At 43.6% G+C, this 24,336-nt stretch overlaps 1 protein-coding gene across 1 annotated transcript; it reads left to right on the top strand.

The window, feature by feature from the left end:
- The first annotated feature begins 672 nt into the window (after nucleotides 1-672).
- Nucleotides 673-23,168, top strand: LOC147894775 (GTP-binding protein Era-like protein). The gene is made up of 9 exons (XM_087385161.1): nucleotides 673-1,486; nucleotides 1,582-1,727; nucleotides 1,898-2,038; nucleotides 10,777-10,890; nucleotides 11,089-11,214; nucleotides 17,379-17,477; nucleotides 17,595-17,699; nucleotides 22,516-22,596; nucleotides 22,716-23,168. The coding sequence occupies exons 1-9, from the start codon at nucleotides 985-987 to the stop codon at nucleotides 22,794-22,796; spliced, it is 1,395 nt and encodes a 464-aa protein (XP_087241287.1). The 5' UTR covers nucleotides 673-984; the 3' UTR covers nucleotides 22,797-23,168.
- Nucleotides 23,169-24,336: the final 1,168 nt, after the last annotated feature.

The raw sequence follows: 24,336 nt of genomic DNA, 5'->3' as shown, positions 1-24,336 counted from the left end.
AGTTGCAATTATCATTGAGCGGGGTCTTTTCAATTGAGGAGGCAGGGGAACAACCACCTAGCCATTCTTGCATGCTAGTGAAGTGAAGCTCAACAACAAGAAGTTTTCAGCAGTGAAGTGTAGGTGAAGCTCTTGCATTGTAAGAATGTTTCCGAGGTGAGGAGTTGTCCAATGTTTGAGAATCGCGATGGGTAAAGTTAATCTATAGTGAGCGAGTTGTAGTGAGGCATCGTAGGTGCTCTAGGTTTGAGGCACTCAAGAGGTAGAGCGTAAAATTCTTGGGTGACTTGTTTAGCTCCAAGTATTGAGTGAGGCACTTGCTTGTGCATGCACTCCCTCCATTAAACATGTGTCCCACCATCCATGATGTGCTTTATAGCAAGTTGCCAAAGTGTCCATGACTCAAAATGATTTTTTTGGGGTTACAAAAACATGTGTTTGTTACCCCATGGTTTAAGGTTGGATACAAACATTGTTGGTTGGCTCTTGTGAACCGGTACTTCTTTGGTTAGGAGTTGGCCATTTGGATAGAGAGGATGGCTGAGCTTTTATCGTGTCCAATGAACCTATATTGGCGCGAAAGGGAACGTGATCCTAGGCAAAAGGAGTCCGATATAGAATGAGAGAGAGCTTGGGCTCGAGCAAGGTGCGGTGGACAAGAACGAAGCTGGATGTTGAGAGGGTGGCTTGCCTTGGTGAGATTGAAAAGGGAAGGGGAGGACAAGAACAACTGAAATGAATGTGGTTCATTTTCCACATTTACCTAGAAATGTAAAATGATGAGGATTCGGATCACCTTACGAAAGATTCATCTCAGTACCCACTCTCATCTCCATCACTGGGGTCTGCGAGTCCCGCACATCGCTTCCTTGAATTGGAACAAACCCTCTAAGTTGTTTCCTTGTCTTTAGTTCGTTGGATTGGACAATGGGAGTCGAGATTGAACCAAAATTGTGAGCTTGTGTTTGCTTCCTTCTCGTAGGCATGGCTGCGGAAACTCTTTCTCTGGGCCACCCCGCTGTCTTTTCAAATCGCAGGAATTCATCTCGTTCAACTTTCTTAAGCAAACTTGAAGATGGTGTGCAACGTCGGGTCTCGGAAGCCTATTGCGCGTTCCCCATATTAGATTCGGATTCCACGGGTCGAAGAGCTTTCGTTCTGATCAATAAATCCCGCGTTGTTCAGAGTTTCCTCTGCCCTTATAGGACTAATACATCTTCAAAGCCTTTTGGAATTTCGAAGGTCAATAAAAGGTCACAGACACTGGCGAACAGAATTAAAAAGGGCGTTTCATCATTGACTGTGGCAAGTGATCGCTCGGCGAATAATCCTCCTGTGTTTATCTTGAATGAAAAGCCCGAGAGAAAGCTCGTGCTTGAGAAGCCTGAGAGGAGGGTCTTAAACGATAGGCCGCAGACAAGGGACGAGGAGATGGCGGAAGACAACGATTCTTCACCATTAACCTTCTCTCCCGACCATAAAAGTGGTTTGGTCGCATTGCCTTTCTATTGTTTCTTTCACCAAGTACAATATTTGGTGTGGACACGTAACGGTAGTCATTTTTATGTTATTTTTCTGCAGGTTATGTGGCTTTGATTGGTAAACCCAATGCTGGGAAAAGTACGCTTATGAATCAAATAATTGGCCAGAAACTATCTATTGTTACAAGCAAGCCACAGACTACACGACATCGAGTTCTTGGCATCTGTTCGGCCCCCGGTTACCAGGTGTACATATTGCTTTGCATTACTTCTTTTGTTACTCAGGTTTAGTTATATGTTCCTACGATCTATTTGGCAACAGCAGCTTGTCTTCTTCCATCGTCTTTTGCTATATTTGTGCAAGCCTTTTGCTCAACGCTTGCTATTGAACGTAATGGTGATATTGCTTTTTGCAGATGATTCTTTACGACACTCCTGGGGTGGTTTTGAAGAGGATGCATAAATTGGATGATATGATGATGCAGAATGTACGGACAGCTGCAGTTAATGCTGACTGTGTGCTCGTGGTAGCAGATATTGTCGAAACACCTGAAAAGGTCAGCTGTAACAATCATTCGTCAAGACCTTTGCTGTTACTCCTGAACTCTCCAAGAGTCCATCTTCAAAATGTGGTCATTCTTGCCAAAAACAATTACGAAGGAAGCCCACATAACTTATATAAAGATTGGGACCAAACTACAAGAGATATACATCATGAAGTGGGACTAAACAATTGTACATAAAACTCATGCCTAGCTGCTATACTCTTCCAGATGAGGAGTCTACTTAACCACCTTTGGTAGAACACCTGGCTAAGATAGATCGCTAAATAACGAGAGCTGAGCCACTTATATAGCCAATGGCTATCTAAATAGTCACCTTAGACTTCACGTAAGATGTTAGTGTAAGAAAACAATACAACGTCTGTGCTCAACAGATAACAGGATCTCGTATGTAAGAGAGAAAAGTAGATAGTATGGAGGATAAAAAATTTGATTACTGTAAAACTGATACAATAGATGGCGCTGCCTCCCAGCCGTGCGCTCTTGTGTGAGAAGCTTTGATGGGGTGCTGGAAACAGTTGAGGACGGAGGCTGGATGCTAAGGAATCAGGGTTGCTGTAGCCAATGATAAATATGGGCTTCACGGGCTTGCTCTTATATAGCCACCAGTCGTAGTTGGTTAGACCCAATTGGGAGACCGACCTAGTCGGTCCAAAACAGTTGACTAGAGGTCGGTCCCGAAATAGGCCACTGATCACACGTTAGAACCGTGGCGCAGAATAGAGCAACTAACCTACAGTCTTTGTTCGGCCAAGAGCCATCCGGGATCACCTGGGGCTCCAAACGGGCCTCGCAATCCGAGAGTGGGCTGTCCCGAGAAATGCTCTGTCTACCCTCAGTGCGGTCAGTCATGGGATGCCTTTCCGCACTTGCATGTAGCCTAGTTGGCAGTGTGCCAACTCTATTTGAAGCCGTCCAGCCATCAGGCCACACATGGCCCCCATCTGGTATCCAAACCAGGACCTACCGGATAACCGAGCTACTTAAATGCCTTGTCCTCATATGGGGGGCTTACAAGTAGAGTTAGCTGGTTCCCGCGTAGTTACATGAGAGTGGAGCATTGATATCTAACACCCTCCTCAATGTCCACCCGCAAGTGAACTTACTTTTTCGGCCCAATGCCAAGTCGATGAAGATGCCTCTCCAGCAAGTCTCTTCCAAGAGCCTTCGTGAAGATGTCCGCAGCATTCTCTGTAGTCGGACAGCACACCAAGTCGACATCTCCATCCATGATAAGCTCGCGTATAAAGTGATTGAATCTCAATGTGTTTTGTGCGAGCGTGGAACACAGGGTTCTTTGCAATTGCCATGCAACTCTGATTGTCACATGATAACTGCGTAGGCTTGTTCTGCACTGCACCCATGTCCCCTAAAATCCTCTTTAACCACATTGCCTCACAAGAAGCAAAACATGCTGATTTGCACTCAGCCTCGGTAGAAGAAAGAGCAACTGTAGGTTGCTTCTTGCTGACCCATGACACAGCTCCAGATCCAAGTGAGAAACAGTAACCTGTCACTGATCTCCTGCTGTCCACGTCTCCTGCCTAATCCGAGTCACAGAATCCGGTCAAGATGTTGCCCTTGGTATAGGTGATGCCATAATTGTAAGAAATCCTAGATTTACTATATTTAGAAATGTGCTAAGGAACAGAAAGGAGACTGAGATAGCAGAGAACAAGGAATAATTATATTGCTTGAATGTCTGTAGGGTATCCGTTGTGTTATCATCCATACAATTGGGCCTCTCTTATATAGAGAGTGAAGAGTCACACATGAAAAGGTGTGTACTCCAAAGGGTATATGCATGAAGAGGTGTGTACCCCTTGTGAAGGGTGCGACCCTTGATGAGAGGGTACATTACAATAGAAATGTCTCTTCAATAGGATGTCTCTTGTGAAGGGTTGTGCCTCATAGGAAGTGTCCCGTCGAAAAGGGCATACCCTTCCACAAGTGTCCATTCATCAAACCATCCATAAGTCTAGAAATAGAGAAAGGAATACGTCACAGATCGTGACATCCCCTCCCACTCAAAAGAAGACCCTGGTGGAGATAATGAACTGATGTAGAAAATATCACTGTAAATTCTGAAAATACTGCTGTAAAATGTCAGGGTACTGCTGTAAGTCTTCATCAGATTGCCAAGTAGCGTCGGAGTCGTCCAGATCTCGAGCGTTCATGACTGGCTGAGTAAAGATATACTTTAGAGAGTGATGGTCTGTCTTGATCACAGAGTCGGCTCCCATGAGATAATGTTTCCAAGAGCGATAAGCATGTACAACGGCAAGAAACTCCTTATCATAAACCGGGTATGGGTTTGGATATCAGAATGTTTATGGCTGTCAAAAGCAATAACTCTGCCTTCTTGCATCAAGACTGCTCTTGTAGCGATGTTGGAAGCGTCGGTCATGACCTCAAATGGAAGGTTTGGGTCAGCAACAGCCATAACTGGTGTGGTAGTGAGTGCTTGCTTGAGTTGTTGGAAACTATACTCTGTTTCGGGAAGCCACTGAAAAACTGCTGTGCTTTTCAATAATTCGGACATAGGAGCTGCGATTTCAGAAAACTGATAGACCTTTGTATGGTAGAAGTTTGCCAATCCGAGAAAAGAGCGGACATCATTAACATTCTTAGGAGTAGGCTAGTTTCGGATTACCTCGACCTTCTTGGGATCCACAGAGATGCCTTGAGCTGAAATAACATGTCCCAAATATTCGAGTTGGGTCTTGAAGAACTCACTCTTCTCAATGTTGATGTAGAGAGAATTTGCGCGGAGAACTTCAAAAACTTGGTGAAGATGTTGTTTGTGCTCATGTAGGGATCTGCTGAAAACGAGGGTGTCATCGAGGTAAACGATGACGAACTTATCGAGGAAAGGCCTGAAGACGTCGTTCATTAGTGTCATGAATGTGGCCGGGGCATTGTTTAACCCAAAGGGCATGACCAAACATTCATAGTGTCCATACTTTGTTCGAAAAGCTGTCTTGTACTCATCGCCTTCTCGGATGCGAATTTGATGATAACCTGAACGAAGATTAATCTTTGAGAATTGTGTTGCATGTAGAAGTTGATCGAAAAGGTCATCGATGCGAGGCAATGGATACTTGTTTTTGATAGTGAGCTTGTTGAGGGCTCGGTAGTCGATGCAGAGGCGCATTGACTTATTCTTTTTTTCCACAAGTAGGACAGGAGATCCGAAAGGGCTGCGACTGGGCCGAATGTGACCTTTGTCGAGTAGTTCGATGACCTGTCTTTGGATTTCTTCAATTTGAGTGTAAGAAACCCGATAAGGAGGTTTCGACGGTGGATTACTGCCGGGAATAAGTTCGATTGGGTGATCCACTGGTCGTCGAGGTGGTAATTGCTTTGGCAATTCCTGTGGAAAAATATCTAGGTAAGGCTGGAAAAAAGGTTGGTTGAGGTATTCAGGAGCATCCTTAGTTGGTGTCTCCTCTACTGCCGTAACCAACAGAAGTGAAGTCTTTACTTGGCGTTTACGGACCCACTTCTTTACTTGTAGGGCAGAGGCAACTGGGGTTGAAGGAGAGTCCCTAGAACCAGTTAGCTCAATAAGTTTTCCATGGTGGACAAACTAGATAGTATGGCTGCGAAAACTGATTGATGGATCATAGTCGTAGAGCCATTGTTGTCCAAGTATGACATCGTACCGAGAAAGAGGCATGATGTCGAAGTTCAACTTGTCCATTTAATGTTGGATGCAAAAATGACAAGTTTTTGATCCTGGTGTTGCACAAGAAAGTAGTTCCATTTGCGAGTTCAATCTGATAGTCCATGAGACTAGGACTGGTGGTCAACCGAAGTTTGTCGACCATAGAACTAGCTAGGAAGTTATGAGAGCAGCCACTGTCGATGAGGATAGTGACCGTTGTTCCACGAATCGATCCTTGAACACAAAGTACTTGAGTGGCCAGGGAAGGTTCGGGGTTGCTGGCAAGGCTCAGGTGGATGCTATTTGCCATTCAAACAGCTTTGCCTTTCTTGTCTTGTGCTGGGGTAGCATCTTCTCTTTGGGAAGTGCTAGGTTCCACATTGGAATTTTGCTTTGGTCGCTTGGGACAATCGAACCATCTATGGTCGCCTGTACAGATGGTACAAAGTCCTTTTGTGCTGGAGTTGTTATTATTGTCAGTGGCCGCACCTTTATGTTGGGGATGTCGGTAATGACTTTGTGAAGAAGAAGAGGCGCGATCCTTGGAGGAGTGCTTCTGTTGGAATCCAGCATATGATTTCTGAGTCTTCTGGGGATCTTGAGACTGTCGCTGACCTTGATTATCGGAGTTTTTTCGAAACCTGGTGTTATCTTGAGGGCGAGCACTTTTGGCCATAGTAGAGTTTTGTGTGCGATTAGCACTCTGCTTTCCTGTGTTTTGGAAATCTGTAATGCGCTCTGCGTAAGCAATAGCGCCAGCTGTGGTGGTGATGTTTTCTTTAAGGACATCAATGCGTAATGAGGGATTTAGGTCTGAGATGAAAGCATGAAGGCGATCATCCTCAGTTAAACCATCAATCTCCATCACCAATGTGGTGAACTGAGAGATGTAGGAAGACAGGGAGCCCGTTTGCTCCAACTGTCGGAGTTTTGAACGTGCTTGGAAGGCCGCATTAGCAGGTATGAACTGCTTATGGAGCACGTGTTCAAAACGTTCCCATGTTAACACACTTTTGCCATCCTTTAAGCGTCTTTGCCACCATAGAAAAGCTGTATCCTTGAGGAGGGAGGCTGCCAAGGTGATCTTTTGCCTTCAGTGAGGTCAACAGTATCAAAATACATGCGCATTTTTACGAGCCATTGGTCAACTGTTCGGCGATTGCGTTGACCAGTGTAGGCTTTCGGAAGTTTGATGTCAAGTCTTTTAGTTTTGGAAGATTGAAGTAGCCTCCATCCACCTATCATCACCCTGTGCCTCTTCAAGACACTTGGGTTCTTCAGCACGGATCACCTCTGTCATCAAAGCGTAGTTGACCAAGTGTTCCTGCGCCCTTCTTTGCTCCTCTAATCTCTTGGAACAGCGGTGTTCGGATGATTCCTCCTCAATGGCTGGAGGTTCTCTGCCGTCCAAAAGCTGCTTTACGCACTTCGGGAATGGCCGTTGCCGTTGTGGTTCTGTAGGCTCTTCTTCCTCTTCTTTATCTTGAATCCTCCCAAGCACCATTAGGGGAGTTCGGTCTGCTATTGGTAGTTGTACTGGATGGATATCCTGGTCCTGGTTGTCTGGGAAGGAAGCATTTTCCTCCAATTGATGCGGCTGTTCTGAGAAGACCACATCGCGACTTACTATTATCTTCTTGGTAACAGGATTATAGAGACGGTAACCTTTCGCCTCTTCACTGTAGCCCAAGAAAATACACTTTCGGCTCTTCGGTCCCCATTTGGTCCTGTTAGCATCAGGGACATGCACAAAACAATCACATCCAAAAACTCTGAAATGTGCAGCTGAAGGTTTCTTACCAAAAAAGGCCTGTAGTGGAGTCATCCTGTTCACAGCCTTTGTGTAGCTATGATTCAGAATGTAAACTGCCGTGTTACATGCTTCAGCCCAGAAAGTCTTTGGCAAATCTTTCCCTTTCATCATACTCCTGTCCATTTCGTAGATGACGCGCATCTTGCACTCTGCTACTCCATTTTGCTGTGATGTATGTGGCGGGGGTTTCTGCCTCTTGATCCCGTGACTTTTGTAGTAACTTTCGAATTCACTTGATGTGAACTCACCACCTCTGCCTGATCTCAACTTCTTCACCTTCCTCCCCATTTCTTTCTCGACCATTACATGCGATTCTTTGAACTTACTAAAAGCCTCATCTTTAGTCTTCAGGAAGTATATCCATATCCTTCTACTGTAGTCGTCGATCAACGTCTTGAAGTAGTAGGAACCACCCAAAGCTTCCGTCTCCATCTTTCCGCAGAGGTCCGTGTGAAGGAGCTCTAGAGGAGCCTTTGCCCTACTGGCCTCTTTAGGAAAGGGTTGCCGATGCTGCTTGCCCATCATGCAAGCTTCACATACATCGGGCAGATCTGTCATTTCTGGTAGGTCTGCAATCATTCCACTTTTATGCATCTCCTTTAAAGAAATATGGTTTAGATGACCAAACCTCTCATGCCACAGCTTAGTGTTGCTCACATCGGCTTGAGCAGCACTGAAAGCTGAGAGTTCGTAGATATTGTGCCGTGTACCTTTACCAACGACCTTCCCTTGAAGATCCAAAATCTGTGCGCCATTCTTATCGAATTGAACTTTGAGGTCCCGATCCGTGATCGCAGAAATGGACAACAAGTTCCTCTTGATATTTGGCACATAAAGAATATCGGACAACTGTTTTACAACTCCATCTGACTTGAGAGCAATCGTACCTTTTCCTTTTGCTCGACATTTTGCATCATTGCCGACTGCTACCAGGATGTCATTCCCTACCGGATGTAGAGAGGTATACCAATCCTTCCGACTGGTCATGTGGCGCGATGCACCATTGTCAATAATCCAAGGTTCATCCGCAGGTACATGAATTGCCTCCGTGCAAATCTCCTCAATTGCTACGAACAGCTCTATTGGTACTCTACCTGCGCACTATTGCTGGACTCTTTCTTTACTTCATTCTTCTCATCTGCGGTCCTCTTTCGGCACTCATTCTGCTTGTGCCCTGCCTTGTTGCAATAGAAGCACTTGATCTTCTTCTTTCTCTTTTTATCATCAGAAGAAGATGGGTTACCAGAGTCCTTACCCTTACCTTTCTTTGATCCAGTCGAGAAAGCCGAATCTTCTCCAGTCCTCGTCTTTTGACGCATCTCCTCCTCCAGAAGCATCGCGCTGAAATCCTCATAGTTGAGGGACGGATTTCTGTTCTGCGTATTCAGCGCCATAACAAGACCGTCGTACTTTGGTGAGAGAATCCGTATGCACCTTCGTGCTAGATTCTCGCTGGTGATGGTGATGCCAATCGCAGTCATCTGATTGCGCAGATTCTTGATCCTGATGATGAACTTCTTTGCTCAGACAGTTTCTCGTTCGCGAGTTGAGTCTCCAGATTCTGAATCCGCGTCTGATTCGTGGTCTCGTACTGATTTTTCAAGACCATCCATGCCTTCTCCGTTGTGGTGACATGTTGAATTAACGCCATGACAGAATCACTTACACTGCAGACAATAGAACACAGCGCATCTGCATTTCTTCTTGTCCACGTGAGAATCTGATCCGCAATTGGTACTATTTGTTGTCCTGCATTGGCTGTATTCGGTCTCGCAACCGGCTTCACGTCCATCCCAGTAGCAGTATCCCAAAGCTCGTATGCGCTTAGGATGGTCTTCATCTTGAACTTCGAGAGTAAGTAGTTAGTGCCGTCTAACTTTTCGCTTTCGTCAAACAGTGGGATTCGCAGTCTTGCGGGCTGGGCCATCTCTCACAATCTGCTCGCAAACAAAAACACACTACCAAATCTTCTTGCTAGAGCCCAAGCTCTGATACCATGTAAAAAAACAATACAACGTCTGTGCTCAACAGATAACATGGTCTCGTATGCAAGAAAGAAAAGTAGATAGTATGGAGAATAAAAAATTTGATTACTGTAAAACTGATACAATAGATGGCGCTGTCTCCCAGCCGTGCGCTCCTGTGTGAGAAGCTTCGATGGCGTGCTGGAAACAGTAGAGGACGGAGGCTGGATGTTAAGGAATCAGGGTTGCTGTAGTCAGTGATAAATATGGGCTTCACGGGCTTGCTCTTATATAGCCACCAGTCGTAGTCGGTTAGACCCAATTGGGAGACCGATCCAGTCCGCCCAAAACGGCCGACTGGAGGTCGGTCCCAAAATAGGCCACTGACCACACGTTAGAACTGTGGCGTAGAATAGAGCAACTAACCTATGGTTATCGTTCGGCCTTGAGCCATCCGCTCCAAACGGGCTCCACAACCCGAGAGTGGGCTGCCCCAGGAAATGCTCCGTCTACCCTCAGTGCAGTCAATCATGGGATACCTTCCTGCACTTGCATGTAGCCTAGTCGGCAGTGTGCCAACTCTATCTGAAGCCATCCAGCCATCAGCCACACACGGCCCCCATCTGGTATCCAAACCAGGACCTACCGGATAATTGAGCTACTCAAATGCCTTCTCCTCATATCGGGGGCTTACAAGTAGAGTTAGCTGGTTCCCGCGTAGTTACATGAGAGTGGAGCATTGATATCTAACAACTCGTTACTACATCCCTAGCCACATGGGTTCTTTACCCTGATTACGCCCAAGAGAATTGCAATAGACATGGTTACGAAGATGACATTGCCTTTTATGGGTAATCCTGTTGGACCAGCTCCTTCTCAAAATAGAATCTGCTGATGAGCCTAAGGCAATTGAGAGGCAAGATACAACCGATCTTCCTGTGGATTCATCTCCGTATGCATGCTGAGGATCATGGAATGTTGGAGCGAGTGGGGAGGCATGGCATGTCTATGTTTTCGGAGCATAGCTGCGATTGGCTTCTGTTAGCGTATGATCCTCTGTCCATGGCATGGCAAGTTCATCAGTCTCCTAGATGCATCACGTGAACACCTTTAGTTGGATGACTTGCTGGATGATGTAGATCTTGGTCATGTGTTTGATTGTTTAAGGTGGTGCATGTGCATCTGTGTGTGGGGGGAGAGACAGACAGACAGAGGAGGGGGGGGGGCTTTTGATTATTTAACAGAGGGAGTAATACAAACCTGATTCTATAAAATGGGCATGTAACAGGTGATGGACACGCTGGAAGAGGGTGCCAAGACCATTATAGAAAGCAGGCCAACTCTCTTAGTCTTGAATAAAAGGGATTTGATCAAGCCTGGAGAAATTACAAAGAAAGTAGAGGTGATTGTGCTGTACAATGGACTAATATGCTGCTATGCCTTGTTCTAACCTCGTTTGGCATCTGTTTGCATCCAGGAAGAAGTTGATCTCCCTTTCAAATCTGTATAGTTGCAGTGATGAGGCTTTGGATGGAGTGTGAGGATGCCAAAGGATTTACTTGTAATGTAATTGTTTTTAACCATGTGTTTTTGGATGCAGTGGTATAGGCAGTTTGGTGGTGTCAATGAAGTCATGTCAGTCAGTGCAAAATTCGGACATGGAATAGAGGATTTAAAGAGTTGGCTTATGTCAAAACTACCCTTAGGACCTGCTTACTATCCAAAGGTAATGCGAAAGGATTCCCTGCAATGAGTCGTTTTCACTGAGTTTGATTTGATATAACTGATTTTGCAGATGATTGTTTACAATTCGACTTTTGTGGCATATAGGCAGAAAGAATCTCCCTGTAACACCGGGGGCTAATCCAGGGTTAAACAAAGGCTGTAGGGGCTAACTCTTTCCTAACTTTCTGTTTATAGTACCTGGATATGCATAGTTATAAGTCTCATACACCACTCCTTATTAACAGTTATCTTCGTCTGAGAATTGGGTCTTCTCAATACAAAACCTAGTGATTGGGAAAATATGCAAAGGATAAATAGTTTGAGGTATGTGAACAAAAAGAGACTGCATGCAGAGAAGTTGCCACTTAGAGCCCCTGAGAAATTTCAGGGCACCAGTGTGGGAGAGCCTGTGAACTTTGATCTTCAATTTAGGCCTTTTGTGGTCTATACATACATGGCATCCTATACTAGATATGTAGAGGGTTGGCTTAGTGGCAGATTATGGCATCTTGTTGGACAATATAGAGGAGGCTGGTAGAACAGATTACAGGTAACAGTTCATGGGTAGGTTGAAGAGGCCTCTTCGAGAGGATTGTACACTAATAAATTTTGCGTCGCATATGTTGCAGTATGTCACGTTTCTCCCTAGGACTTAATCTGCTCTCGGGTTTGTATGAAATCCATTGTTTCTTTGTATTTCAAAGATGTGTGCAATTCATCTCAGCTTCGCAAGTTTTCTCCAACATTGTGTATTCTCTCGCTGCTCTCACAAGCTTCACAATAATGTCAAAAGCAATGTTTGCAAGGACGTTTTCAGAGTTTTCTTGCATTTCTTAGCAGTATTATTCAAATCATCAGAATTTGACGGACACCTTGATCATGGCATCCATAAGCAACATCAACGAGGAAGCATTAGCAAAGTTGGATAATAGCAGTTTTGAATACACAAAATGGAAATAATTCCTTTTTTAGAAGAGATGCAGATTTATTGATGGAATAATAAAGAGGAGTCCAAAAATGCAAAAGCCTCTGTATGTGCCAAAGACAAGAAGGATAGCTATGTAGGCATAGTCACAAGAACCGTTTCATTTGTTTCGTCATTTTGTTGTTTCGACAAGTTTCGTTTCATTTTGTTTTGACTTTTTGGACGAAATGGATAGGTTTCGAATTGATACTTAATATATAGCCTTATAAGGGCAAATAAGATATGTTATATTTCAGTTAGAGTGAATAAAGAGAAATACAAGTCAAGACACCACCATCCAAACTCTTACTAGGTAATCTGTTGATCACATGCACTGCAGTTTTCATTGCCTCAGCCCAAAAACCACCAGAAAGACTTGCATTGGAAAGCATACATTGCAACCTTTCCTTAATGGTGCAATTCATTTGTTTTGCAACTGGATTTTGCTCTGGAGTACGAGGAGACGTGAGCTTCCTCTTGATCCCACGTGTATCACAAAAATGTTGAAAGTACCATTTTTAATCATCGGTAGGCATTTAAGCGTTTTACCCGACTGATTTTCAACCAAAGCCAGCCATTTTTGAGAGACATATTCTCCACCATTGAAAGTCACGAGAGAGATATTCTCCACCATTGTCTGAAAAGGAAATTCAAAACACAAACACATTCTTCAAACTTGGTTACGAAATGATGCTTAATTTCTACAAGGATAGGGACAAATAAGATATGTTATATTCAAGTTTAGAGTGAACAAAGAGAAATACAAGTCAAGATACTTGAAAATGAAATTTCAAAATACAAACACATTCTTCAAATATATTTAAGTGTTCAATCTCCTTTCTCAAGTTTTAACTTTAGACCATTTAATATTTATGGAGTCAAAACTTAAAAGCATATGGATTCTAGAAAATATGAGGCAAAAAAGTGTATTTTGATTCGGATGAAACAAAGGTTTCATTCAGAGTGTTTCGTCCTATTTCGACACGTTATTTCTGTTTCGCGTTTCGAGGTTTCAAACAAGACGAAATGAGTTTTCATGTGACTATGTATGCAGGTAACCTGTTAAAGCATGATGTTCAAGATGTGACTCCCCTCTTCAGGCACGATATTCAAGATGTGACGCTGGGACAAATTATTACGGTCTAAACATTCAAGAAGGATGGGAGACATACCATTGAGATAGGATCTGAGAACCAATATATCAACTTACAACTTGTAATAGATTGAGAGACCATTAGATTTTATATAAGGTAGACAAATTAAAAGGTTGTTTTGAAGTTGAGAAATCGAAGGGAGAAGATTATTCAAGCTAATAGATCCATTCTAATTTTGTATGCAATGTTAACACATTACCTACCAGTGCCACTTTTAGAGTCGTGGAAGAAAGCAATGCGGTCATGTCAACCCTAGAACTTTTGCTTAGCTAAGAAATTACAATATGGTCATTCATTTACTTAGATAGAAACTTATACAATAAGTTTGTGAGGCATGTTAGTCTGAAAAATAAAATCTAGAGAAATCAGAGACTTGATATATCTAGATGTGTGAGGATATGATTAAACAAGAAACATAAATGGTTCATTGTACTGTGTGACATGTGTGCTCATGCATGCAAAGAGAGAGAGAGAGAGAGAGAGAGAGAGAGAGAGAGAGTTTATTAAAAGTCTTCGAAAGACCAAAGTGTCCATGAGACTAAAAGAGACTTGATACAATGAGCTGAGGGGTGGAGCCACTACGCGGACATCAACACCCATGATGAATACAAAAGGAAAAGCCCATAGTCATGATCATAACGACATCAATACATTGAGATAAAAAACTCTCTGAGCTCAGAGGATGGGAGTTGGCGGGGTGTCAACCCTGAGAAGGAGGCATCGCTGTGCGAGGTTGCTGTGGTGGCATAAAACCTGTGATGGAATGCTGGCCACTTTGCCAACATGAGTGGCCCGTTGTGGTCTCTTGGCTATGGCCATACGATGAACAAGCACCACTGTCACTCGTGTGGGCCATGTCTCTGGTTTGGTGAGCATGGGGGGAAGTTCTTCTGATATGATATGTGTCTCAGTCCATTGGTTTGTGTGTATCATATCTCAGGCTCAAGTCCTCGTGTTCTTCGTCTCTGTGAATCTTGTTGGTCAGTGTTGTCTGGTTGGAAGATCATGCTCTGAGAGGAGTCTGGATAAACGACCCCCAAGTATGTGGTAGGATGCAAGCACTTCCACCGGCAAACCCATCCAAGGTGAAATGCTCTCTTTGCATGGCTTCCGAGGACGTGTTGAAGATCTTGACTTTGGTTTTACCAAGGGTGGCCTTCAAGTCATTTTTCTCACAAAAGGTATGAAGTGCATCCAAGTGTCGCTGGAAACCCTTTGTTGAGGAAAAGAGTAAGACAAGAGAAGCTAGAGCAAGGATTCGGCTAGAGAGGAACCAGCCCCTCCTCCTAGGATCCCGATAAAGGTCTTAAGGTTGGTGATAGCGGACAACCTTGTTCAACCCCAATGGTGCTCATGATCTCTTCTATCCACCGTGCACATGTATGAACCCTACCTGAGACTCTCATAAAGTGCCATGACTACCCAGGTGATCTCCTAATTGTATCCCAACTCCTGTAGGCATTTGATGAGCCAGGCTCTCGGCACTATGTCAAAAGCCTTGTGGAAATCTACAAAGCAACAATGGACCCTCTGCCTCCGTGGCGTTGCCTCCTCAATGACCCTTTGAGAGTAAGTATACGATCCATGGTGCCATGATCCAGAAGCCTGCTTGTCCCACGGCTTTGAAATGGTCCTGTAATTATCCGGGCTCATGGATTCTCCTGCCTTGTGAATCGGGGCGATAGTGTTAAGGGTCCAAGTGTATCGGAAGCATGTGCAAACAAGTTCGTGAAGAGCTTTGCTAGGATCAGGGCCAAGGTATTTATTCCATATGCAATGAATCCCATAGGTAGGCCCTTATGATTTTTTGCTCGGCTATCGTGAAGCTTCATGGTTTCGTGTGTGACACCACCGGCTGTGAAAAGTGTGCATGAAGTGGAGTGTGGTACATGTGAGATCGTGTGCTGGCTTGTTAGGGACGTCATACAACATGTGTGCATAGGAGTGCCAGGTTTTGGTTTCCGTGAGAGGGGATGGGGCTCGCCGCTCAAGGAACCTCCGCCAGAAGTCTTTAGAGTTGTCACTAAACAAAATGTTTATAACTCCTCGTTCTGGCAAATGAGGCCTGCTGCTTCTGGCGAGCCAAACGGTAGTACTCGCATATGGTCTCGGCCTTGCTCGAAAGTTGATGCTTAGTTTCGAGTCGGAGTTGTCGGTGTAGAGCCTTAGACTCGCATCGTACAAGCTATTGCAGGTTACTGAGCCAAGAGGTGGGGGACTCATGGATCGAATGGTGTGTAAGAAAGTGTGTAAGGCGGCCTCACGAAGGGAGCGTGTGATCAAGGCGGATCGATCCTCTAAGAGTAGTTTGCGGTCAATGTCTCTGAGTAAATCGAAGAGACATCTTTAGTATTCGGGTTTTAACTTGTGATGATAGTGTATGTCATGGTGAGTATTGTGTGTGGATGGTGTCGTAGTATGTGATGTAGGAAGTAGTTGATATACTAAAATGTAGAGAAGTGTGGCCTGCTCCTGGGGTGGGTGGTGAGACGAAAAACTCAATAATATGTGAAGTGAAGGTAGGAGATCCCATGAGATAGTGAACTATGTTGGAGCCCCCCCCATGTGGGAAACAAGTGAACCCGCCTTAGGAGGGCCAGCGATCTAAGCCATTATAGGCCCCGTCTGTCTGCAATGACTGAAGACATCCCAGCCTCATCTATATCAACATCTGGTAATAAGATAGAATCATCGCAAAAATCCAGAAGTGATACCTAGCGTGTACCTGTCCTTGCATTGAAGTCCCCAACAAGGAGAACTTCCCGTGGCTCAAAAAATCCATGATGTTTGGATAGAGGGCTGCATACAGTGAGGTCTCAGCTTCCTCACATAGAGTCTGTGGCAAAATGTGAGGTCTTGGGAGGGAAATAGCAGACTGTGATGAAGAGGTCCTCTCAGCGGGGGGCAGGAGGTTGGATCCGAACGCATAAGAACCTCGCATGTGTATCTCATCTCTTGATGGAAATCGTCCTGGTAAGGGATGATCGATATAGTACTACTACTACTGCCGATCATCGAACTCTGCCTATCTCCCGGTTCTCATCCTGGTACTTCCTCCCATATGTACCCAACTAACTCTCGGCAAAGGGCACTCTGGACTCTTGTGTGTCTCTATGTAAAACGCTATATGTTGACTTGTGTAAGACTTTGAGAAATTCCTTGGATAACCATAAAGTACCATTGCAGTTCCAAACACTGTAGCTCAGGGTCTTGGTGCTCTGAATCTCATAGACCCTGCCCCCTATGTAGGGAGGCCACAAGATGCCCGTCAGAGACCTATCAAGAGCCGCCCGTTGGGGACATAAGAACAGAACATATCATGTGGCAATTTTACAATTATCATGATTTGAGTGTACCTTTGATTGAGCAAAGGAGGCAGCATGGGTTTCAAACTTTATGTAGATATTGAGTAGAGGCATGAATGCGATGAAAGTTGAAACCATTTTGTTCATATCCACAGATCTTGCATGAAGAGTAAAGCTTAGGGTTTAATATCAATTTCTAATTCTCCTTGTGTCACATTTCTTTAATCTGTGGGTTGATGCTCATCTGGTTTATGGGAATCGAATTTCATCTGCTAGTGATGCCAGTCTTGTTTGTAGTGGGCTTTATATGTAAGGCTGGGTACTATGTGTCTATTTTGCAATGTTAAGGCTACTCACGCGATGGTTAGAACTGACATTTTGAATATACAGAGCAAGATATTGCAAATCCTTTCGATGCATCCATGAAGAAGGTCAACTGCTGAAGTTTTCATGTAGTTGTTTTAGCGTCATGAAGGTGCTTATGCTTGAATTGTGAGAAATACAAACAAGTAATTATAGAAAATAAGGATACCGCAGATTTTTCACGACTAGGTTATTTGTTTTGTTTGTTTCAGATGCGCTGTTCATTGTTCATTTGATTTAAAATATTTAGAACATGACCATCTTGTCAATGCATAGTTTTTGACTTTGAATCAATACATTCAGTAATAACAGCTATACTTTCTTAAGTAAGATTAGAGTATGGATCCCTGCTGATGGATCTTGTCTCAATATTTTGTAGGATCATGTGAGCAATCAACCAGAGAAATTTTTTGCATCTGAGATAGTACGTGAAAAGATTTTTTTACAATACGCAAAGGAGATACCTTATGTGTGCCAGGTGACACGCTTTAAAATGATACTTGTTCCATATGTGCTTCTATGAATTTTGTGCATCTGATACCTGAGTTAGCATCAATGCTGCATCTGATTAAGTTGATATTGAGTGGTTTTGTAGGTCAATGTTATTACTTATGCAGAACGAACTCCACCGGCAAAGGATTTTATTGAGATCGAGATTGTTGTGGAAAGAGACTCTCAAAAAGCTATTGTAATTGGAAAGGTTTGTGCATGTAAGAGTACATACAGAGAGAGAGAGAGAGAGATTAGCATCTGCTGAAGGCCATAAAAACCTAAGATACCAGAGAAACTGAATCCAACAAGGGAATACACCCTCCATTGGGAAACTGGGGGCTTCTATCACGCCACCTGGAACGATTGATGATGAAATGAAAACCGAGGACCAACATGAACAAGAAGAAGCTCCGAGTGTCGAGAGGGGTTCCCATCCTGTCATGTCCTGTCCTGTGTCATCCATGAGTAGTCTAACCTTTGTGTGGGCCCGACTAGGATCCCAGCAGGAGCTGTGCTGTCTCTCAATATATCCGAGATCTATCATTAGCATCCTTGGCTCAGCTCCATGGGATGTACTTGTGGGCGACGCAAGGCAGCGTCAAGATGCCACAATGATAGTATCTGGATGGCATGGGTACTGGCAAGACCTATGTGTAGTATCCTGCTAACCTAGCATGTGTGAAAGTTAGGGTCTCTATCACAGGTCTCCCAGTCATAACCTTTGCTATGAAGAAGTTTGTGATCTTATGTTGTTTAGATTTGTGACCCATGGTCAAGCTCATGTGTCTAGACTCCAATAAGGTGACCTCATGTATGAAGAGTGCGGCACGTCTTTGGTCTGGGTAGTTGATGACTTTGCTCATGTCTGTGTATCCGCGGGTGAAAACACAATTTACTCTCCCTCGGATGTCATAGTATTGTGGGGCATCACATAAAAAATGCTCCTCGGTCTCCACCTTGTGAGTGGCACAGAGAGTGCAGAGTCTCAGATCTCTGCCATGTCCATGTCTGCGGTCTCCCATCTTGCCTACCATCTGCAATTGGTGGGATGAGATTCTGACCTGCCCCATGGTGATACATATTGCATGGGAGAGGTGGTTCTGTAGGTATCCTGGTGCTTGGATGAAAACTGCCTTGCTCAAGTGAAGGAAATACTCTTTGTAGAAGGCGATCTTGGTTTCATGTGGCTGTGGGGTCCATTCATGTCCTATGCATGTCTATCTGCCATGAATCATCTCGTATGATCTAATAAATCTCCTGCTAAACAATTGACTATCAAACTGGCAAAATTAAAGATTCTAACAACTGACGACCAACCTGGTGACTAAATGATTGCCAATAAACAGCAAACCTGGTCGCAGCAGCGGACAGACCTGACCTAACGTCTAAATGGGCTGGCGACTCATAGATAGATGGACGTCTGATAGACTGATTGACTACTGACCTAATGTAATGACGGACTTACAATTCATGACAGATTGACGTCTGGTTAGAGCTCAAGTGCTCGCTGTAGCACTTGTATGCAGCGAAAAACAAACGTCAACTCTTTCCAATACCCACCCAATAGTGGCAACAGTTTGCAATAGGTCAGCTCAATTAACTTGTCCATTATCAGCTCTCTAATGCAGTGGTAGTGAACCTCGTTGTGCTTTGTCCGAGCATGAAACATGAGGCTCCTTGCAATCACAATGCAATTTTGATTGTCACAGTAGATCTTCACAGCTTCTTTTGGTAGAACCTCCATGCCGCCTTCAAGGATCCACCTGAGCCATATGGACTCGCATGTGCCATGCAAGCCGCTCTATACTCTGCCTCTCAGCATAATAAGAAGTAAAAACGTTCCCAGGTCCCTCTGGACAGAGGTGGTCAATATGACTGAAGCAGCAGAAGTCAAAGAAGGTGTTGGTCAATAGGGAGGTAGTCTTTCAATTGATTGAGCCCTATCTAGACAATGAAGTAGCCTCAGCACTTGCATTACCCCAATGGTGCCCATGCTCAAAGAAAAGGAAATGAAAACAGGTTCAGCAAGCTCAAAAAAGCCAGAATCGCCAAAGAAGAAAACTCCTGCCATTCTTTAAATTTCTCAAAAGCTTATGATTTTTTAGACAAACATTAGACCCAAGTCATTTTATTGAACCATCAATAAAGGCGAGAATGTCCCTACAGGGACATTCTTATGTCTCCTTGTACCATCATTGCACTAATCTTGTAGAGTCCTTTTTGAGTTTGATGATCAATTCGTCGTCATTGAATATGACTCTTATCTTGCTTTTAGCCAATTGACTAACATAAAGCAAATTTTTATATAGACCAGGTACATAAATGACATTTCTCTATACCTTATCCTCACCCATACTTGTTGTGAATGGAACACTCCCAATACCCTTGATTGGGCAGCACTGATTGCCACCCAATGTAACAGATGATCCGGCAGTAACACTAGCCAGGTTCTTGAACCATTGCTTTGTCTTTGACATGTGCTTTGAGGTTTCGTGGTTGGCATACCAATTATCTCTTGCATGTGTAATTGCAAGTGAGAAACCACTCTCTTTGATCTTGACCATGAAGAGTTCCTTCTTTTTTCGGCATTCCTTTGTGAAGTGTTTTAGAGTCTCACAGTAGAAGCACTTCTTCCTTATAATCCCCCGACTTGTTGCCATCAAATTGGGGCTTACCCTTGTGCTTTGTCACTGGATTTGGTGAACTCTTTCTCCCGAGCTTCTTCTTGTAGAAGTAAGAGGTGTTATAGAATCTGCTGGTGTCACCACATCGGGAGCATATAAAGGGGCCTCTACTCTCTTCGTGTCATAATCTCCAAATGACCCTCACCACAAGATGGCTTCAGATCTTCATCTTCCAGAGTTGACAATTTGCTCTGTCAGGCTTCCCGAAGCCCCAAAGCTTGGCATGGGTAATTTGTTAGCTATGACGAGGATGTGAAAGTCTTATGATGGGGAGTGAACACCGTTAACATTGCTGAAAATGGAGTCACCTCTTCCTCTTGAGGGGATCCTTCCTTCAAGGCTTCGGTGTATCACAAGTCACAGACAAGGCTGTGCTACCATGTCAGATGTCAAGTGCTCAGTGCAGCACCTATACGCAGGAGCAAACGAATGCAAATTTTCCCAAAACACATCCAACAGTACACTGTAAATGAACCAACATAAAATGCTGATGTGCAGAAGATATGACAGCAAGTAGAATTTCAAAAAGCACTCCAGATATTCAGCCATAGAAGTGGAAAAGTGTTGCTCAAGTTAGAGCACAAACTCCAGCAGGTGCTGGGGCCTGGGCAAACTACAGCCAAAGGATGCTATGTAAAGACTGAGGGAGATGAAGACTGCTGCTGGTCAGTGTATGCTCCTGTGTGCCTGTAGTGAAGAGGGCTTCAGTTGGATGCAAAAGATTGTAGTGGCCTCCTTTATATAGGGCAAGCCAGCCCTAAACCTGACCAGGGCCAGCCAACCAGGCTGTTACAACCGACCAGATTAGGAGGTGAATCAACCAGAACAGGTCCAGGTTCAGCCAACTAGTTGAGGTGGTACTTGGTCAAAGGTTTGTCCCAACCAGCAGGTCAGGTCTGCTGTCTGTACTTGTCTGCCTAACCTATAGATCTACTTCCCTTTGTCCTCCTCTGCTAACCACCTCTGCCTTACCCTTCCTAACCTATAGATCTACTTCCCTTTGTCCTCCTCATGTGGGGGCTCAAAGATGGGGTTAGTGATCTCTAACATGACTAACCTAATGGACTAACGACTGATGACAGACAACGGGCTAATGGCTGACAATGACTGAAGACTTAGGATGACAAGGAGAGAGAGCTGAACATAAAAGGCCAAGGAGGAGTGGCTACCTGAGCGGATCAGAGCCTGCAGATGCATTACATATGCTTGTAGTATACTCGTGTAGCTTATAGTGCTTAATTAAGTATACCATACAGCCCACAAGTGGTCCCTCATTCTCAGGGATGAAAGAGGCATATAAGGCTTACTTGAGGACACCATTGTTATGCTTTTAATTAAGGCAAGCACTCTTCTATGGGAGGTATCCCGACTCCCAGTTACTTTATGTACCCAACCAATGTCCTGTGCACTCTTTCTCTCTCTGACATGTACTACAAAGTGTAGCCCATGTTGAAAAGGCAAACGACCATACATTTGGGATGGGCTTAGGATATGAGTTTTTACAACTAACTAGATGTAAAGGCTATGATGCATGTACAAGATGACAGCTCCAGATTAGCTAAGCATACACTGTTTCCATTTATTATACTGAATGTCAGGTGTCAGCATTTATGAATTGTGAGATACATAGACAGGTGTGCTCTATTGTAGACTCCCTAAAACTGCTTGCCCCTGTGCTATGAGACGGTGCGCCTTGCACCTCTTCGTGGATATCAGACCAATGATGTGTGCAATACCACAATGATGTGAGGAGCAACAGCTTATTGGTTTTCAGCTCTCAATCTAAGCAAAACTATTTCTTTTGATCTCTTGATGAATGCAAGGGGTGTTTACAAACATCTATACCACTCTAGAAGACATCAACGGTGCTGGGATCTATATACTATATCTGTAGATCAGTTGGCTCATCATGGATTCACTGTGGTTTACAAATTGGGATGTGTTGCATTCCAAATACGTGCTTACACTTTCCAATCACCATATCAGGTTCAAGCTTGAAATGTGTGTGGGAAGATAGAAATGGGAAGGTGGCCATAGCATGCTGTGTTACAAGAATTGATTAATCGGGTAGGGGCAGGACCACTTATTTTTGTGTATAATGCATTCTACAATTACATCTTTTAACCAAATCCAATTTATTTTTTGAACAAGTGTTTGGCAATCAGTGACAAGTCTCAGTTTTGGGTGTCCCTGCTTACTAAAAGGGAAGGAACTGGATGCTAATTTGTGTGACTATTCCATTTTGCCCCTTTCTTGGATTCGAGTGCCATTTTTGTTTACTGATTAGTTATATCTTCCCTGCACATTATCTCACTGCAATATGTTATTGGAGTTGTGTAGGATGGATCAGCTTTGAAAACTTTGGCGACAGCAGCCCGCCTTGAGATTGAGGATTTTGTTGGCAGGGAGGTCTATCTAGAGGTATCCTATTTGCCATAAAATGAAAGGATATTCTATTTTCCTCTTGTGCTTGCAATTATTCCCTACTATTCTGAACGTACTACAGGTTCTTATTGAAATTTGGTTTGATGAATGGGCAGATTAGAGTGAAGGTAAAAGAAAATTGGCGAAAGAATGAAGACCTCTTAAAATACTACGGCTACAGTGGTCAAATAATCTGATGAAGTTTTTGTTCCATATCTGTTTTCGGAGTTTGATGTGGGTTACTGAAATTCCTGGAAATACCATAACAGCTGACTTGTATAGCTGTTCGCTGGAAGAGAATTGTGAGTCAAACCACCTGACTCTACTATTTCAGTCTGAGTGGGGCCTTTTTGAAAGGAATTATTGCGATGGTGAGCACCTACAATCGACCGGTGTGGTGAACATGTAAATAGAAGGGGATTCTCTGTAAACTATTGGCTTGCATATTTTCACTCCTATGGAAAGGGCATGACTACCGACTGGTTGTGTGCTGCTGTGTTTCTTATGTGCTTCGCTTGGGTTTCTAGTTGTAAGAAATGAAAGAATGTACAATTCAATGGCTTTTTTTTCAAGTGCCCCCTTTGAAAAATGATAGCCCAATTGGGCGATCCTTCACTAAAATATAATGTGATGTATGTATAGTCAACCTATTTAACAAGTTCAAAAATGTATTTAAATTTTATTGAATTACCCTAAATTCAATGTATAGAAAAGTATGTGATGTATAATTAGATAGATGTTCTGATAATAATTATGGTATTCTAGCATGATATTTGTTTTTATCCATCATAGCTCAACAAAGTTTCATTTTATATAGCTCATAAAATAGAGATGTGCCGACCCCCTATACTAAGAATACTTAAAATTTAGCAAGGTCGGGGGATAGTATGATTTTGGGAGCTTAAAAAGGTACCTAATTTGCAACAATTCGCCCCGCCCTCCTTCGAAAAAAGCTGATCAGGATGCCTCATTTTTAAATATTGTTGTGATGATTTTAATCCAAAATGCCCAGTAAACCAATAACAGCACGTATCATGCAACTGTGGATACTGACCACAAAATAGATTGTCAAACCAGTCGGGCACAATGCTCTCAAATCATATCACTAATACCCTCTCACAAAACAAGTGGTCCAACACCCACTGGGAATCACAGAAGTTCAAATTGGACACTGTTATCTACCACTATTTTGAAAGCCGCACAATGCTTACAAAGAGAGAAATCAAGATTCCAAACATCATTATTGAAAGAAAAGCTGTTCCCAGACTGCTAGCAGCGATTACATGGCAGGTTATACAAGCTCTCACACCCTTCCATCTCGCCATTGGTTCTGAGTTTTTTTCTTATCTAGGCACCGTAGTTCTGCAATCTAACCCCGATCTACCAGAATTGGGACAAAATTATGCCAAACATCTGGGCACCGCAGTTCTGCAAGTCTCATTTGCTAACCACAATCTAGCAGACTTGTGATAAAATTATGTCGACTTTCTAATCTTGCACCGATCTCATTACATTGAGAGATGACACTTCAAAATAGTCTCTAAGAAATTCAACATGTAGGAGAAACGCAACAAAGAAATGAAGTGACATGCAAAAGACAAATTCCATCACGGACTCAATTTTCACTAATCTTATAGAAGCTGTAACTATTGATCGAAATCTCAGTTTGAAGCAATATAAAGAGAAAAAAATATAGCTCTTGAAGTCCTCTATAACTTCCCTGAAGACCCCAAGTCG

The sequence above is a fragment of the Dipteris shenzhenensis genome, chromosome 14 (assembly GCF_047967505.1).
Source record: "Dipteris shenzhenensis isolate YYH24624 ecotype China chromosome 14, Dip_SZ_1.0, whole genome shotgun sequence".
Lineage (NCBI taxonomy): Eukaryota > Viridiplantae > Streptophyta > Polypodiopsida > Gleicheniales > Dipteridaceae > Dipteris > Dipteris shenzhenensis.
This window is presented reverse-complemented; position numbering and strand designations above follow the sequence as displayed.

Excerpts from the sequence above, each read along its gene's own strand:
- LOC147894775 (XM_087385161.1), top strand. The coding sequence starts at position 985 with ATGGCTGCGGAAACTCTTTCTCTGGGCCACCCCGCTGTCTTTTCAAAT. Across the intron at positions 11,215-17,378 it reads GACCTGCTTACTATCCAAAG|GATCATGTGAGCAATCAACC; the intron begins GTAATGCGAAAG and ends AATATTTTGTAG. Across the intron at positions 17,478-17,594 it reads AGATACCTTATGTGTGCCAG|GTCAATGTTATTACTTATGC; the intron begins GTGACACGCTTT and ends GTGGTTTTGTAG.